Below are 16828 nucleotides of genomic sequence, written 5' to 3'. Positions count from 1 at the left end.
AATTGTATAACAAGGTTTTCTCTGACCATCACCAGGTTAGGTCCCCTAGGTCTGAACCAGCACAGCTCAGATCCATATCAGGGGAGGTTGAGGAGACAACAGTTTATGTTTGTGGGAGGGGGGGATCTGGGTGGGAATGGGGATAGTGAAGGTGAAGACATGGCTTGGTAGAGGATAGGTGGAAAAGGAGCTGAGGAGATGGGCAGAGGCAGGTAGGGAGGCAGAGAAGAGAGGACATGTGAAGACACAGGGGAAGAGGGGAGCAGGTTGTGACAAGGGGCCAGGGATGTGAAGGCAAGGTGGGGAAAGGGGTAGAGAGTAGGGGAAAGAAGAGGTTGTTGGAGGTTGGGATTGGGAGGAATTGAAGGCAGGGAAGAAGTTCTGGAGGTGGGTTCACATCTCAGTCTGGTAAAGTTCCACCATAACCTCTCCAAAGCCTGGACACCTTTCTTCCAATCTGGAGCGCAGAACCTCCAACTGGGAACTTACTGATGATAGATAGACTTATGGGAAAGGCTAGAGTTATTTTATCTTCGCTGCCTGCTATGGTTGAATCTCCTGGGACACCTCAGCCCAAGACCTGCGGGGAGCTGCCACTTGCAGTTTGGAGCAGAAGCCAGAGGATCTCTGCAGTGGCTTCTCTCTTCTCAGATGCGCCTGATCTGTGCTGAGGGCTCCCATTCTTTTCATTTCTGACTTCCAGCATCAATTCCCTAAAATTTAAAATAATTCATATTTTGAAAGTGAAGCAAGTTCTGTTCCTCTTTAGTTGTCAGCATGTCTCATTTTTACCCAATGCTACTCTCACTGTAAGAGGCGGGAGGTGCAGGGAACGACAATGGCAAATTCCATAGAACATAGGAGACTGAGGGGTTATCTAACGGGAGTGTATGAGGGGAATAGATAAGGTGAATACACACATGGTTGGGGGAAATCGAGAACTAAAGGTTTAAGATGAGAGGTGAGAAATTTAATACAAATATGAGGGGCAAACTTTTCACCCAGGTGGTGGTAATGATATGGAACAAGCTGCCAGAGAACGCTCTGGACAGGTACGTTAATAGTTAAAACATGTTTGGATAAGAAAGGTTTAGAGGAATATGGGCCAAACACAAACAAGTGGGTTTAATTTAGTTGGGAATCTTGATCAGCATAGGCCTGAAGGGCCGATTTTCACGCTGTCTGACTCTGTAACACCCTCCGATGGCCCTTACTGACCCTGTCCTGAAGTCATGGTGGCGTAGGTCTCTGAGAGCATGGAGGAATCACCCATCGTCCTGGTGAACTGCTGGTTGAGAATGCTGGTGTTTTGATTAATAACACTGTGGGCACCTCTGGCAAACATTGAGTTCATCTCCCACTTCCCGTCCATCTCTGTTGGAGAGGGAGAAGAAAGCTGTTAGGTCAGTAAAGATGCCGCTAGAAACTGCCAAGGCCACAGCCCGCTTAACCACTCCACCCAGCCACCATCACCCTCCGCTCCTCCCAGACTTAAATGCAGCCTCCCTCTCCACCAATTCTATCCCACCCAGCCCCTCCCAGACTTAACTGTTGTACCTCCCCACTGGGCAACCAACAAACATGATCATCTTCATCCAGCCACCAAACCAGCTCCTCTCTGCTCAGTGATAATTAAACTGGCTCCCCACCTGGGACTCTTCTCAACCCAGAATCTCCTCACCCTGTCCCTTGCCACTAGCAACTGCCACACAGGCCCAGCCCACCTTCTCAACCGGGGACTTCCCTCCTCTGAACCCATCCCCAGGACGGCCCTGCCTCCCACCAACACTCTCCGAGAACCTCTCCTGCAGGACCCATCAATAGTCTGGTAACAGCACCACTATACAAAGTGAACATTAACATCAGCTTTGTGATTAAAGGTGAGATCACATTAGTAATAGCAGCAGATACAAGGAGAGCTGATTTCACAAGGACTAACAAATAGAACAGGAACTAAGACTCACTGTGTCAGCCCAGTAATGTTGACTGGCTGAATACAGAAGTGCAAAGAAGTGCACAAGTATTTAGGAACAAGAACGTACATATGCCATCTTCCATCAGCACAGAAGCCTGAAGTCCCACACCATCAGGTCAAGAACAGTTGCTTCCTTTCAAACATTTGGTTCTTGAACCAACCAGCACAATCTGTCTATTTCCTTTCAAGTCCCGATGAAGGATACCAGTCTGAAATGTTGACTGTTTAGTTCCCTCTACTTGACTTGCTGAGTTCCTCCAGCATTTTGTACAAGTTGCTCAAGGTTTCAAGTATCTACATAATTGTTGCTGTTTACAACCCACACCACCACAGTTGAGCACAAGTGTGATCATTTGCACCAAGATTAACTGTTTATTTTTGTTTTTTCTTGTAAACATTGTGTACAATTTACGTCTAGTTTGCTTTCATTGTGAATGCTGCTTACATGAAGCTATGCGCCTATGAAAGTAAACTTTTTATTGCCATGTAGGTACAGAACATTTCATCGACTAACCTGGGCCTCATGTACTTGTCCATTTGACAGTAAGCTCAACTTTGACTTTCAGAAATGACATTTTAATGGGAGATTTTGACAATGGGTGACTGAGTTCATTTGTTTCATGGCTTCTTCAGGATTTGCACGAAGGGGAGGTTTCAGTGATGGTATGAAGACTAGCCAAGGTGAAAACCCCAGGAGAACAAAAGACAGTTTATAACCCCAGGGGCAAGTGTTCCATTCATCACAGAAGAAGGCATAAATGACTGAATGATTATACTCCACCAACATTTACAGGAGAACAAAACAACATCCCAGATATCTTGAGGAAATGAATATTAGGACAGTGAGAGGCAAAATTAAAATCAGCTTAAGTCACAAATCCACAAGACTGGATAGTTTTTAAACCTGTGTTTTAAAGAGAGTAGATAATATTTTCTTCCAATAATTTTCCAAAGTTTACTTGAAATAGTAACTATCGTGATGTGTGGCATAAGGAATTAGTTCACAGATCTGTTAGTCTGTGAGCCAGGACCCCAAATTTGGGCCACTGGTACCATCTGGGGGGAATAATTCTTATGATGATTTTTGGTGCTAGAAAATATGTGACAGCATTGCAGCAGTGGTAGCCTTCTGTGTATCATCACTCAATTTATAACCCCATGCCAAAATACACTTTTCAAAACTATACACGGCACAGAATAAAGCATTCTACTTCAAACTGATGGTTCTCTCTTATTATTGACGCTTGGTCCTTGAAAATTGGTGGGAATATAGCTCAGACTGTATGTTTTTCAGAAAAGTTGTTAAAATTAGCATCTCTACAAGTGTCATCTATTACTGGCAGTGACAACACAGTGACTATACATTACATAAGGCGTACTTCTGTTTTCATGTTCTGTTTCACATTTATATCTTGTATATCTCCATTTGTACACACATTTATATCACCTTCTCAGCAGGTGCTTTTTTCACCAGCAATGTTAATGTGATTTTTTTCTGTTTCAGGTACTGCAGTGGTGGGATAGTCCTGCACAATAGAGGAGAGAGAAGAGTAGAGTAGATTTAGATCTGAAGTAGCTGAATCATTTTGCTTCAGAATGGAGAGCCATAAGCACAAAGAATCTATTAAGAAGCAGTGTATCATACACCGGAAAACATCAAAAGAAGATGATGACCATTTAGTTAGTCCTCAAGACTATGAATCCTGGAAAACATTACTTGAAGCAGCCGAAGTGAGAAACTATGCCCCTATTTTAGACGTTGCTAAAGAACTTGGAGAAAAAGAAGCCCCAAGAATCTACTATCACTGAAAGTGCCGAAGCCTCTTCACCGTGAAGAGAGAATTAGAAAATCTGAAAAGGAAAGCATTACTAATGAAGCTGGTGAGAATACCTGTACATCACAAAGGCCAAGTAGGAGATCTTCATCAGAAGCAAGGGTGTTTGATCAAATCTGCATTTTTTGTAATAAGGTGAAATTTCTGAAGTGCTCCAAGTCACGTGAAAAGCTTACACAAGCTGTACAACTCAGAGCTGACCGAACGCTACAGGAATGTGCAACCCAAAAGGAAGATGAAAAGATTCTAGCAGTAACAAGCAGAGACATAGTTGCTGCAGAGGCCCACTATCATGTTTCATGCTATAAGGATTATTTCAGAATCAAGAAAAAGGAATCTGAGCACAAAGAGAAAGATGATGAAATGGATGGTAATGAACTGTATAAAAGGATTGAAAGGGAAGCCTATAAAGACCTTTTCAAGTATAACAGAACTGATATCATACCCAACAAGGTGACTCTTTGGTTACGAAACTTGAATCTTTCGTGCTATCTGGTGGAGTTACACTCCTGCAAGATTCCACAAGGAAGCACACTCGTAGGAAACTGGAATCTGAGCTGGGCAATTCAGTAGATATATTTCCAGATGACAAAGGAAAATTGTTAATGGTTCCTGGAAGTGTATCATTAAGGGACGTTGTCTTGGAAAATCAAACTCTACAGAGGGAACTCAAAGTTTGGAGGGCCAAGGCATCCAATTTCAACAAGATCATAGCTCAGACTTCGTCATATATCAGGCCCTGTCCACACCAGAAGGATTTCTGAGAAAGACAAATAAAGCTACTTTAGCCACAACCTTGCAGGAAAATGAAGCAGTAGAAGAGCAACTCCCAGGAAACTCTGCTACAGTGGCTGATGGAATGAACTTGATCCAAAGAGTGAAAGGTGATCAAGTTACTTTCAGAGATGTTGCCACAACAGTTCTGGGTGTGGCTCTGAGGGAAGACAGTCAGAGTAGCAGAATAGATGTTGTGTTCGCCACATACAAGGAGAACTCTATCAAGAATGGTGAAAGATCTCTATGGGGTGAAGAGACTGGTCATGAGTTGCAGGGTATCACAGGCACTCAGGTGATGAGGTAGTGGAGGAGCTTCCTGACCAAAGTCAGTAACAAAAATAGTCTCATTAGCTTCATAGTCCATGAATGGCGTACAGAGCAAAGCTACAGGAGAAGATTCTGTATGCAGCTGTGAATGACAAAGGTTATAGAATCACATCTCAAGACAGTGAGGAGGTGTCAGCTCTTCAGAGTCAACAAGAAGAAGCAGATGGCCCACCTACTTCTCCATGCTGCCCATGTCACAAGAGAGGGAAACCAATCTGTAGTGATCTGCTCAGAAGACACAGATGTCTTTATCATGTCTTTAGCATTTTGTCACAAGATTGAGGCCCCATTGTTCCAGAAGTGTGGCACTAGAACCCGTACAAGGCTTGTAGACATCAGGAAGGTTGCTGCCACTGTTGGCATAGAGGTCTGAAGGGCTCTCATCGGGTTGCACGCATATGCAGGATGTGACACTGTAAGCGTTCTTGCAGGCAAAGGGAAGACAAGTGCCCTAAAACTTCTGACCAGCAACAGGGAAACTCAGGACACATTGGGTCAGGAATGGGACCTCTCCTCAGAAGTGATGGACAAACTGCAGGCATTTACCTGTCTCCTGTATGCCCCAAAAGCATCGACCACCAAGGTCAATGAGCTCAGGTATCACCTTTTCTGTGCCAAGAAAGGTGAAATCGAAAGTCATCAACTCCCACCATGCAAGGACTGCTTAACAAAACGTGCAAAGTGAGGCAACTACCAGGCTGGTATATGGAGAAGATGTTTGGAGAAGGACCCATAAGTGCCAAGCCTTGTTGGCAGAGGATGGAAGATGGAGAGAGAAGAGGAAGCTGAACAGTTGATGGTACACTGGATGGAAGGCCAGCCAGCACCCGATGCCGTCCTGGATCTACTGGCCTGTAAATGTCCAAAAAAATGGTCACTCCCAAGATGTATGTGTGTTGCAAATGGCCTCAGGTGTACTGACATGTGCAGACTGGCAGACTGTGAGAACCAGGCATCCACCTCAGAGAGTGTGGAAAGTTCAGGTGAAGACGTGGAAGACGTGGAAAATTATTATGATTATTAATAGGTTATGAAGGTATGGAAAACAAAGTATGGAAAGCAGGCTTTGATTAAATATATTCATTTTACAACCAAATGGGGCCTAGGTTATGGCCGTGCGGAACCCCACATTTGAATTATTGTACTGTAATTCTATATGCTATGACAAAAGCTTAAGATAGTTTTGATTTGTTACAACAATATGGAAAATATCATGACATTGATAAAATTCCAGAAATCTCTCAAAATGAGGGTTTTTTTTAACCGGTGGGGGATGGGGGGTAACATTTACTGCTGTACTCATGTTAATATGGAATATATACAAAAAGTGATTACTTATTTGAAGTAATAAAGCTACCACTGGTGCAATACTATCACATATTTTCTAACTCTAGAGATGTATACCTTGCCAAAAATCACTACGAGCATTATTGCCCTCAGATGGTACCGACCAACCCTACTGGCTCACGGACTATGTGAGGGTTATACTGATAGGCAGAACTAATTCTTCTTGTGTTACGGTGGTTAGCACCCAGCTTAATGGTGCATTACCGCCACCTTCTGCTCCGGAGTGTGGATCAGAAGATAGACTTACATTCTAAATCCCTTCACCCATTCTCTCTCTCTCACACAAACACACAACTCCCCCCTGCCCCCACCGCCCCAATCTACACTTTATTCTTCCTTCTTTGGCCATCCTAGTAGTCTATTCCTGCTTATCCATTATATCCTATAAAAAAAACCTGTATCCCTTAAGAAAGCTAAAAGCACCCTGACCTGTGCCCTCTCACCCATGTCCAGTAACCCTTTTAATATGAAGTCCTGCACCCCCAATTCCCTTAGATTAATTCTCATCATTTCTCTCGGTATCCCATACTTCCTGCAACTCAGAATTACATGTTCTCCTGACTCCTCTTCCTGACATTCCTCACACAATCCTGTCTGGTGTTTCCCTATCATTTTCAATGTTTTGTTTAGTGCTCAGTGCCCCAGCCTTAACCTAGTCCACACACTACCACAACCTCTGGCTGTTCTCCCTCCCACCGCAGGATACCTTGGATGCGATCCGAAACATCCCGGAAGAGAAGATGGAAGATCAGAAGCAGCTGCTGGCCGTGCGCCCTGAGACCTGAGTTCTTTGGGCACAGAACTCAGAAAAAGCCACACAACAGACGGTTAACACCATAAACCAGCGAGTTGTTTATGTCTCCCCTCTCACTGTGAAACGGGGACACCTCTTTTTCCATTATCTGCAATTTGAGAAGGATAAGGGCAGATCGGAGGTGTCAGTGTTGCAGTTGAACAGGGGAAACTATGGAGCCATGAGGGAGGAGCTGGCCAAAGTTAAATGGACAGATATCCTAGCAGAAAAGACAGTGGAACAGCAATGGCAGGTATTCTTGGGAATAATGCACAAGGTGCAAAATCAGTTCATCCCCCGGAGAAGGAAGGATTCAAAGGGGGGAAAGGGGCCACAGTGGTTGACAAAGGAAGTCAGAGATTGCATAGCATTAAAAAAAAGGAAATATGACAGAGCTAAGGTGAGTGGGAGGACAGATGATTGGGAAATTTTTAAGGAACAACAGAACTTAACTAAAAAGGCAACACCAGGAGAAAAAATGAGGTACGAACGAAAGCTAGCCAGGAATATAAAGGAAGATAGCAAAAGCTTTTTTAGGTATGTGAAGAGAAAGAAGATAGTTAAGAACAATGTTGGGCCCTTGAAGAATGAATTGGGTGAAATTGTTATGGGAAACAGAGAAATGGCAGAAGAATTTAATGAGTACTTTAGATCTGTTTTCACTAGGGAAGACACAAACAATCTCCCAGATGTATGGATGGGCCAAGGACATAGGGTAACAGAGGAAATGAAACAGATTGACATTAGGAAGGAAACGGTGATGAGTAGACTGATGGGACTGAGAGCTGACAAATCCCCAGGTCCAGATGGTCTGCATCCTAGGGTACTAAAGGAGGTGGCTCTGGAAATTGCGGATGCATTGGTAATCATTTTCCAATGTTCCTTAGATTCAGGATCAGTTCCTGAGGATTGGAGAATGGCTAACGTTATCCCACTTTTTAAAAGAGGGAGGGAGAAAACAGAGAACTATCGTCCTGTCAGCCTAACATTAGTAGTGGGGAAGATGCTAGAGTCCATTATTAAAGATGAAATAGTGGCATATCTAGATAGCAGTGATAGGATTGGGCTGAGCCAGCATGGATTTACCAAGGGCAAATCATGCTTGACTAATCTATTGGAGTTTTTCGAGGATGTAACCAGGAAGTTGGACAAGGGAGATCCAGTGGATGTAGTGTACCTTGATTTTCAGAAGGCATTTGATAAGGTCCCACATAGGAGATTGGTGGGTAAAATCAGAGCTCATGGCATTGGGGGGGCAAGATATTGACATGGATAGAAAACTGGTTGGCAGATAGAAAGCAAAGGGTAGCGGTGAATGGGTGTTTCTCGGAATGGCAGGTGGTGACTAGTGGGGTGCCACAGGGTTCGGTATTGGGACCACAGCTGTTTACGATTTACATCAATGATTTAGATGAAGGCATTGAGAATAACATCAGCAAGTTTGCTGATGATACTAAGCTGGGTGGCAGTGTGACATGTGATGAGGATGTTAGGAGAATTCAGGGTGACTTGGATAGGCTGGGCAGATACTTGGCAGATGATGTTTAATGTGAATAAGTGTGAGGTTATCCACTTTGGGAGTAAGAACAGGAAGGCAGATTATTATCTGAACGGTGTAGAGTTAGGTAAGGGAGACATACAAAGAGATCTAGGAGTCCTTGTTCATCAGTCACTGAAGGTGAATGAGCAAGTGCAGCAGGCAGTGAAGAAGGCTAACGGAATGTTGGCCTTTATTACAAAGCGAATTGAGTACAAGAGCAAGGAAATCCTTTTGCATTTGTACAGGGCCCTGGTGAGACCACACCTGGAGTATTGTGTACAGTTTTGGTCTCCAGGGTTAAGGAAGGACATCCTGGCTGTAGAGGAAGTGCAGCGTAGATTCACAAGGTTAATTCCTGGGATGTCCGGACTGTCTTACGCAGAGAGGTTAGACAGACTGGGTTTGTACACACTGGAATTAAGGAGATTGAGAGGGGATCTGATTGCAACTTATAAGATTATTAAGGGATTGGACAAGATAGAGGCAGGAAATATGTTCCAGATGCTGGGAGAGTCCAGTACCAGAGGGCATGGTTTGAGAATAAGGGGTAGGTCATTTAGGACAGAGTTAAGGAAAAACTTCTTCTCCCAGAGAGTTGTGGGGGTCTGGAATGCACTGTCTCAGAAGGCAGTGGAGGCCAATTCTCTGGATGCTTTCAAGAAGGAGCTAGATAGGTATCTTATGGATTGGGGAAAAGGTATATGGGGACAAGGCAGGAACAGGGTATTGATAGTAGATGAGCAGCCATGATCTCAGAATGGCGGTGCAGGCTCGAAGGGCCGAATGGTCTACTTCTGCACCTATTGTCTATTGTCTATTATTAGGGAGATGTCAAATACCAGGTGAACAAGTAGTCTTTGGGGTACTGAAAGTCTGTCTTTATCGATGCTTTGCTGCACACTTGAACGCTCAGTGAGGGGGGGGGGTGATGTTTTTTTGCTGGTGGGGAGGGGGATCGTTGCTTTGCTGCTGCTTGTGCGTGGGAGAGGGGAGCTGGGGGCGCTTTGTGGTTCTAATATTTAACTGTCATTCATTCTTTGAGGCACTCCTCTATTTTCATGGATGTTTGCAAAGAGAAAGTACTTCAGGATGTTTATCATATACATTACTCTGACATTAAATATACCTATCAGCACTCCTAAAGAGCAAGAGCAGATGCCTCATGAACGTGAGAGCCTCTGCCTCCACCGGGGAGGGGGGAGGAAGGCAAGGAGAGGAACTCCTCCGTCAACTGCTTGTTGCCCCGCATGGCAGCATCTGCATCCTCTTCTGTTCCAGCCTCTTCTCAAATTACAAAGTGAATTCATTATCGAAGTATAACACGTCACCATATAGAACCCTGAGATTCATTTTTCTGTGGGCATTCACAATAAATGTGAAGTTACAGAGGTCCAGTTACACTCTCCGGAAAGCCACCTCACAGGCAAAGTGAGAACTCTGATTGAACTTGAATCAATGAAGGATGCTTGATAGTTGCTGTAGGGCTTGAATGCTATCACCTCTTAAAAAGTGAAATCAAGCCACATAGTGACACCAGGGCTTTGCTTCCAGATGTGCTCAATGCCTTCTATGCTCACTTTGACTGTCAAAACACAGAGGACCCATCACGAACTCCTATATCCCTTCCGATGAGCCTGTGATCAGAGGCCGAGGAGTGAACCTGCAAAAAGCATCCAGCCCTGGCCATACCTGGCCGAGTACTAAAGACATGTGCACTAATCAACTGGAGTGTTCTCTGAGATCTTCAACCCCGTGATTCAGCAGTCTGAGGTACCTATTTACTTCACCTGTACCGGTGCCCAGAGGAACAGGATAACCTGCCTCAAAAACTACTGTCCATTAGCACTACCATCCACAGTGATGAAGTGCTTTCAGAGGTTTCTGATGAAATACATCGACTCCAGCTGGAGAAGTGACTTGGATGTGCTCCAGTTTGCCTACAGGTGCAATAGGTCCACAGCAGATGCTCTTCACTCAACCCTGGAACGTCTAGACCGCAGAGATGCATACATCAAGATGCTCTTTATTGACACAGCTTGACATTCAATACTATCATCCCCTCAAAACTAATTAACAAGCTTCAAGACCTTGATCGCAATCCGTCCTTGTACAATTGGATCCTAGATGTCCTCACTTGCAGACCAATTAGCTCAGATTGGCAACAACATCTCTTCCACAATCTCCATCAGCTCTACACTTACAACTGTGTGGCTAAACACATCGCCAAAACCATTTCCAAGTCTGCCAATGACACCACTGTCACAGGCCAAATCAGAGGTGGTGATGAATCAGCATTTAGGAGGGAGATTGAAAAACTGGCTGAGTGGTGCCACAACAACCACCTCTCACTCAATGTCAGCAAGACAAAGGAGCTGATTATTGACCAGGAGGAGGACACCAGAGATCAATAAGCCGATCCTCATCAGGGGATCAGGGGCGGACAGGGTCCTTTAAACGTTATCATTTCAGAGGACCTGTCCTTGGTTTAGCATGTAAATGCAATTACAAAGAAAGCATGGTAGTGCCTCTACTTCCTTAGGAGTTTGCAAAGATTCAGCATGACATCTGTAACTCTGACAATCTTATATAGATGTGTAATGGAGAGTATATCGACTGCATCATAGCCTGGTATGGTAACACGAATGCTCTTGAATGGAAAATCCTATATGGCCCAGTCGATCACAGGTAAAGCCTTCCCACCGTTGAGCACATCTACAGGAAAGCAGCATCCATCATCAGGGACCCTCACCACCCAGGTCACGCTCTCTTCACTCTGCTGCCGTCAGGAAGTAGTTATGGGAGCCTCAGGACCCACATCGCCAGCAACAGTTATTACCCCTCAGCCATCAGACTTTTGAACCAGAGGGTGTAACTTCACTCAGCTTTATTTGCTGTATCATTGGAATATTCCCACAACCTACAGACTCACTTTGAAGAACTCCTCAGCTCATGTTCTCGATGTTAATTGCTTACTTATTTATTGTTATTTCTTTCTTTTTGTATTTGCACAGATTTTGTCTTTTGTACATTGGTTGAACACCCAGTTGGTGAAGTTTTTCACTGATTGAGTATGCCCACAGGAAAATGATCCTCTGGGTGGCGAAATAAATGTACTTTGATAATAAATTTACTCAGAACTTTGAAATACAAAAGAAACAACAGAATTAATGAACAAACTGCATGCAAAGACAGGCGAAAAGCTAATGTGGAAAAGAGAACAAATTGTGCAAATATAAAAACTAAAACAAAATAAATAGTAACAGACAAATAAGTAATAAAAACAAAATTGAGAAGAGGAGTTGTGGAGTCTTCATCCTGGTAAATCACCATTTACACCCTCTTTTCTACAGACTCATCCATCTATAATGTGGTGACCAGAACCACACACAATATTTTAACTGAGGCCTAATCAGTGTTTTATAAAATTGTACAGTAACTTATGTGCTCGTCTTTCCTATGCCACAGCTAACGATGACAAGCATCCCATATGTCTTCTTCACCAACATGCACTGCCACCTTCAGGGATCTTTAGACTTTTACGTCAGCTTATTTTTGTTCCTCAATACTTCCTTGGGCCCTATCGTTATTTGAATCCCTAAAATGCCTTGCACTAATCAGGACTAAATTCCCTCTGCCATTGCCCTGCCCATCTGATCAATATTGTGTGTAGTCAAAGACTATCCTCCTCACGACACCATCAATATCTGTGTCATCTGCAAACTTTACTAACCATGCCTCCTTACATTCACATCAAAGTTATTAATATACGAGGGGTGATTGATAAGTTCGTGGCCTAATGTAGAAGGAGTCAATTTTAGAAAACCTAGCTCATTTATTTTTCAGCATAGTCCCCTCCTACATTTATACACTTAGTCCAGCGGTCATGGAGCATACAGATCCCTTCTTTGTAGAAGTCGGCGGCTTGGACCTCCAAAAGTGGTCACAGCAGGGGTGATTGATAAGTTCGTGGCCTATGGTAGAAGGAGATGAGTTATTAACTTTAAACTTCCTGCATAATGGCTCAAAGAGTTGAACTGCACGTGCATGTAACGAGAGCTGTATAACTCATCTCCTTCTACCTTAGGGCACGAACTTATCAATCACCCCTGCTATGGACCACTTCTACAAAGAAGGGATCCGTATGCTCCACACTGCTGGACTAGGTGTGTACATGAAGGAGGGGACTATAAACGTGCTAGGTTTTCTAAAATTGACAACTTCTACTTCAGGCCACGAACTTATCAATCACCCCTCGTATGTAACAAACAATAAGGCCACAGCACTGATCCTTGTGATACTCTGCAGGTCACAGGCTTCCAGTCACAAAGCACCATCAAGCCAATTTTGAATACATTTTGCCAACTGGTCTTGGTCACCATGGACTGAAACTGTTGGACTCATGTTCCAGGATTTCCCACCAACAGACCATCCTATCTCTCCCCGACCAAGCCTTTCCTCAGGAAGTACAAGATCGTAAGAATTGGGCCACTCAGTTCATCGATTTTGCTCTGCCATTTAATCATGGCTGAGTTATTTTCTCTCTGAACTCCATTCTTTTGCCTTCTCTCTGTACACCCTTACTAATCAAAAACCTATCGACATCTGATTTAAATATACCCAATGGCTGCTCCACAGCCATCTGTAGCAATGAATTTCACAGCTTCACCACCCTCTGCTGAAGAAATTCTTCTTCATCTCTGTTTTAAAGATATGTCCTTCTATTCTGAGGCTGTGCCCTCTGGTCCTAGACTCTCCCACTATTGAAAGCACCCTTCTCCATTTCCACTTTATCTAGGCCTTTCAATATTCAGTAGGTTTCAATGAGATTCCCCTCATTCTATACTTATCAGGAGTTTGTCAACTAAGACATTTGAAAACTTCTACAGATGTACTGTGGAGAGCATTCTGACATCTGGTATCTGGGGTGGGGGGGGGGGGGGTGACTGCACAAGATTGAAGTAATTTGCAGAAGCTCCATCATGGGTACCAGCCTCCGGAGTATCCAAGTCACCTTCAAGGAGCGGTGCCTGAGGAAGGCAGTGTCCATCATTAAGGATCCCCACCACCCAGGACGTACCCTCTTCTTATTGTCACTGCTGGGGAGGAGGCACAGGAGCCTGAAGGCAAGACAGCTTCTTCCCCTCTGCCATCCGACCTCTAAATGGACATTGAACCCATGAACATGACCTCACTACTTTTTATTTGTTTACTTGCACTACTTATTTTAACTATTTAATACACACACAATGTAATTCAGTATTTTTCTCTATATTTATTTATCACATATTGCACTGTACTGCTGTCATTAAGTTAACAAATTTCACAAAATATGCCAGTGATATTAAACCTGATTCTGATTCTCCTAAGCTCCAGTGAGTACAGGCCCAGAGCCTTCAAATGCTCCTGATATGTTAATCTTTTCATTCCTGGTGAAATTACTGTGGTAAAGGCAGCAGAAAGAGTAGTGGAGGAGAACGCTCTTGTTCTTCCACCCAGCCCAGACTCTGGGGCTTTTAAACTCAGCCTGACGGGCAGGTACAGGTAGAAGGGTAATTCAGGGTGAGTAGCTCTGATCCAACAGACTTTCGTCTCGACGGTTTCCCCAGCAGATAGTAACAGGGGACTTGGGTGGAATGGTAAATGATTCCTGAATACCCATGGCCCAGGAGAGGCTGCTGAGGAGCACTCAGACCTGATAAAATGATTACCGATCTCACCCATCCTAAGAGTGGGATTGAGTCTGACACTCCCAACAACGTGGCTCCAAGATCCCGATGAGATTTTGACTGACAGCCCTGTGTCTAACCTGTAACTGCTCTCTCTCTCCCCCCCGCCCCCTCTCCTGTCCACTATCACTTGCACACCTCTTGCCACATGGCAGGGGCAGTTCAAGGTGGCTTAGCACAAAACCCTGGAGCACAGCGATGTCAAGATCTCCCACTGTAAGTAATGTTTGTCTTTGTGCCCTACACTTATAGAACATAGAATAGTACAGCACAGTACAGGCCCTTCGGCCCACAATGTTGTGTCGACCCTCAAACACTACTGCCTCCCATATAACCCCCACCTTAAATTCCTCCATATGCCTGTCTAGTAGTCTCTTAAACTTCACTAGTGCATCTGCCTCCACCACTGACTCAGGCAGTGCATTCCACATACCAACCACTCTCTGAGTGAAAAACCTTCCTCCAATATCCCCCTTGAACTTCCCTCCCCTTAACTTAAAGCCATGTCCTCTTGTACTGAGCAGTGGTGCCCTGGGGAAGAGACGCTGGCTGTCCACTCTGTCTATTCCTCTTAAGATCTTGTACACCTCTATCATGTCTCCTCTCATCCTCCTTCTCTCCAGAGAGTAAAGCCCTAACTCCCTTAATCTCTGATCATAATCCATACTCTCTAAACCAGGCAGTGTCCTGGTAAAACTCCTCTGTACCCTTTCCAATGCTTCCACATCCTTCCTATAGTGAGGCGACAAGAACTGGACACAGTACTCCAAGTGTGGCCTAATTATAGTTTTATAGAGCTACATCATTACATCGCGTCTCTTAAACTCTATCCCTCAACTTATGAAAGCTAACACCCCATAAGCTTTCTTAACTACCCTATCTACCTGTGAGGCAACTTTCAGGGATCTGTGGACATGTTCCCCCAGATCCCTCTGCTCCTCCACACTACCAAGTATCCTGCCATTTACTTTGTACTCTGCCTTGGAGTTTGTCCTTCCAAAGTGTACCACCTCACACTTCTCTGGGTTGAACTCCATCTGCCACTTCTCAGCCCACTTCCGCATCCTATCAATGTCTCTCTGCAATCTTCAACAATCCTCTACACTATCTACAACACCACCAACCTTTGTGTCGTCTACTAACTTGCCAACCCACCCTTCTACCCCCACATCCAGGTCGTTAATAAAAATCACAAAAAGTAGAGGTCCCAGAACAGATCTGTGTGGGACACCACTAGTCACAACCCTCCAATCTGAATGTACTCCCTCCACCAAGACCCTCTGCCTTCTGCAGGCAAGCCAATTCTGAATCCACCTGGCCAAACTTCCCTGGATCCCATGCCTTCTGACTTTCTGAATAAGCCTACCGTGTGGAACCTTGTCTTCATGCAGTTCCTTGCTCATTTTTTAATTACTGGAGACACCCTTCCGAGTCTACACTGCTCAACTATACCCTTGTGACCAATGTACTTACTAACCCCCATGTCTTTGGAATGTGGGAGGAAATAAGAGCAGCTGGAGGAAACCCATGTGGTCATTGGGAGAACGTTGGCAGAATTGAACCTGAGTCACTGGTGCTAACAGCGTTATACTAACCGCTACACTACCATGTCTTGATGCCCTTAGTTCACCAGCACAGTCCGTGAGGTCATTGCTCGGGCCATTGAACAGGTGCTCAGAAACAGAAGGATATTAGAGAGAGAAGCACTGAGAGATCTTCACCTTGACCTTTCTCTGGCTGGGGTGCTGCTCTCTTGTTCGTGTTGTCCGAACACGCAGGGTCTTCGGAGAGGAGGCTCTCCATGTCTGAGGAAGCGCACGTCAGGGAAGAGCCAGTGGAAAGGCGGGGTATCACTTCCACCGGTAGTTTCCAGGTTACCTTCCTCAAATCGAAATCATCCCCCAGGAGTTGGACGTGCTTCCATTTGGAGCCTTTCAGAACAAGTTAATGACTCGTGTTGGTATTCAGTGCATCAGTGGCGCTTTACACCCGTGAGCCCTACCTACATCCGACAGGAGGCAGCCCAGCCGCCGCACACTCACTGACACCTGCTTCCTACTGTACCAAAGGAGGCCAATCCCACTGGTCCGCTCCTATCTCTGCTCATTGCAACTTCTCACCCACTGACTCCCACCCTGACACCGGGGCAGGGGAAGCAAACCCAGGTAGCAGCATGCTCAGGACTGAGCAAGAACGGGGCCAATGATTCTGATCGCGAGGAGTTACAGCAGGACTGTGAAACAGCATCACCAATAGCAGTAATACTAACATAGTAATTGTATGTCTTTGTATTTGTCCTACTGCAGCCAAATAATGAATTTCACGCCATCCATACAAGACAGTGATAAAGAATCTGATTCTGTAGCCTCTTAAATCCTGGGGGGAAACAACTTCCCCACTGACAAAACCTGGGATACTATGTTGTTGAGACTATGATTTAAAGTTGTGGAGATAAAAACCGAGCAGACAAGGGGATGGTGGAAATGGTTTAGAGAAGAGTCCTGAGTT

General features: G+C 44.7%; 1 protein-coding gene across 1 annotated transcript in view; it reads right to left on the bottom strand.

Moving 5' to 3' along the window:
• The window catches only part of itgb4 (integrin, beta 4), a 155626-nt gene that overhangs the window by 22917 nt on the left and 115881 nt on the right, over positions 1–16828 (bottom strand). The window contains 1 exon segment of the mRNA XM_073026696.1: positions 1219–1374. Within this exon segment, the coding sequence (XP_072882797.1) occupies positions 1219–1374 (156 nt within the window).

This window comes from Hemitrygon akajei, chromosome 22 (assembly GCF_048418815.1).
Source record: "Hemitrygon akajei chromosome 22, sHemAka1.3, whole genome shotgun sequence".
Lineage (NCBI taxonomy): Eukaryota > Metazoa > Chordata > Chondrichthyes > Myliobatiformes > Dasyatidae > Hemitrygon > Hemitrygon akajei.
Note: the sequence above shows the minus strand (reverse complement) of the source record. Positions and strands in the feature narration are given on the sequence as shown.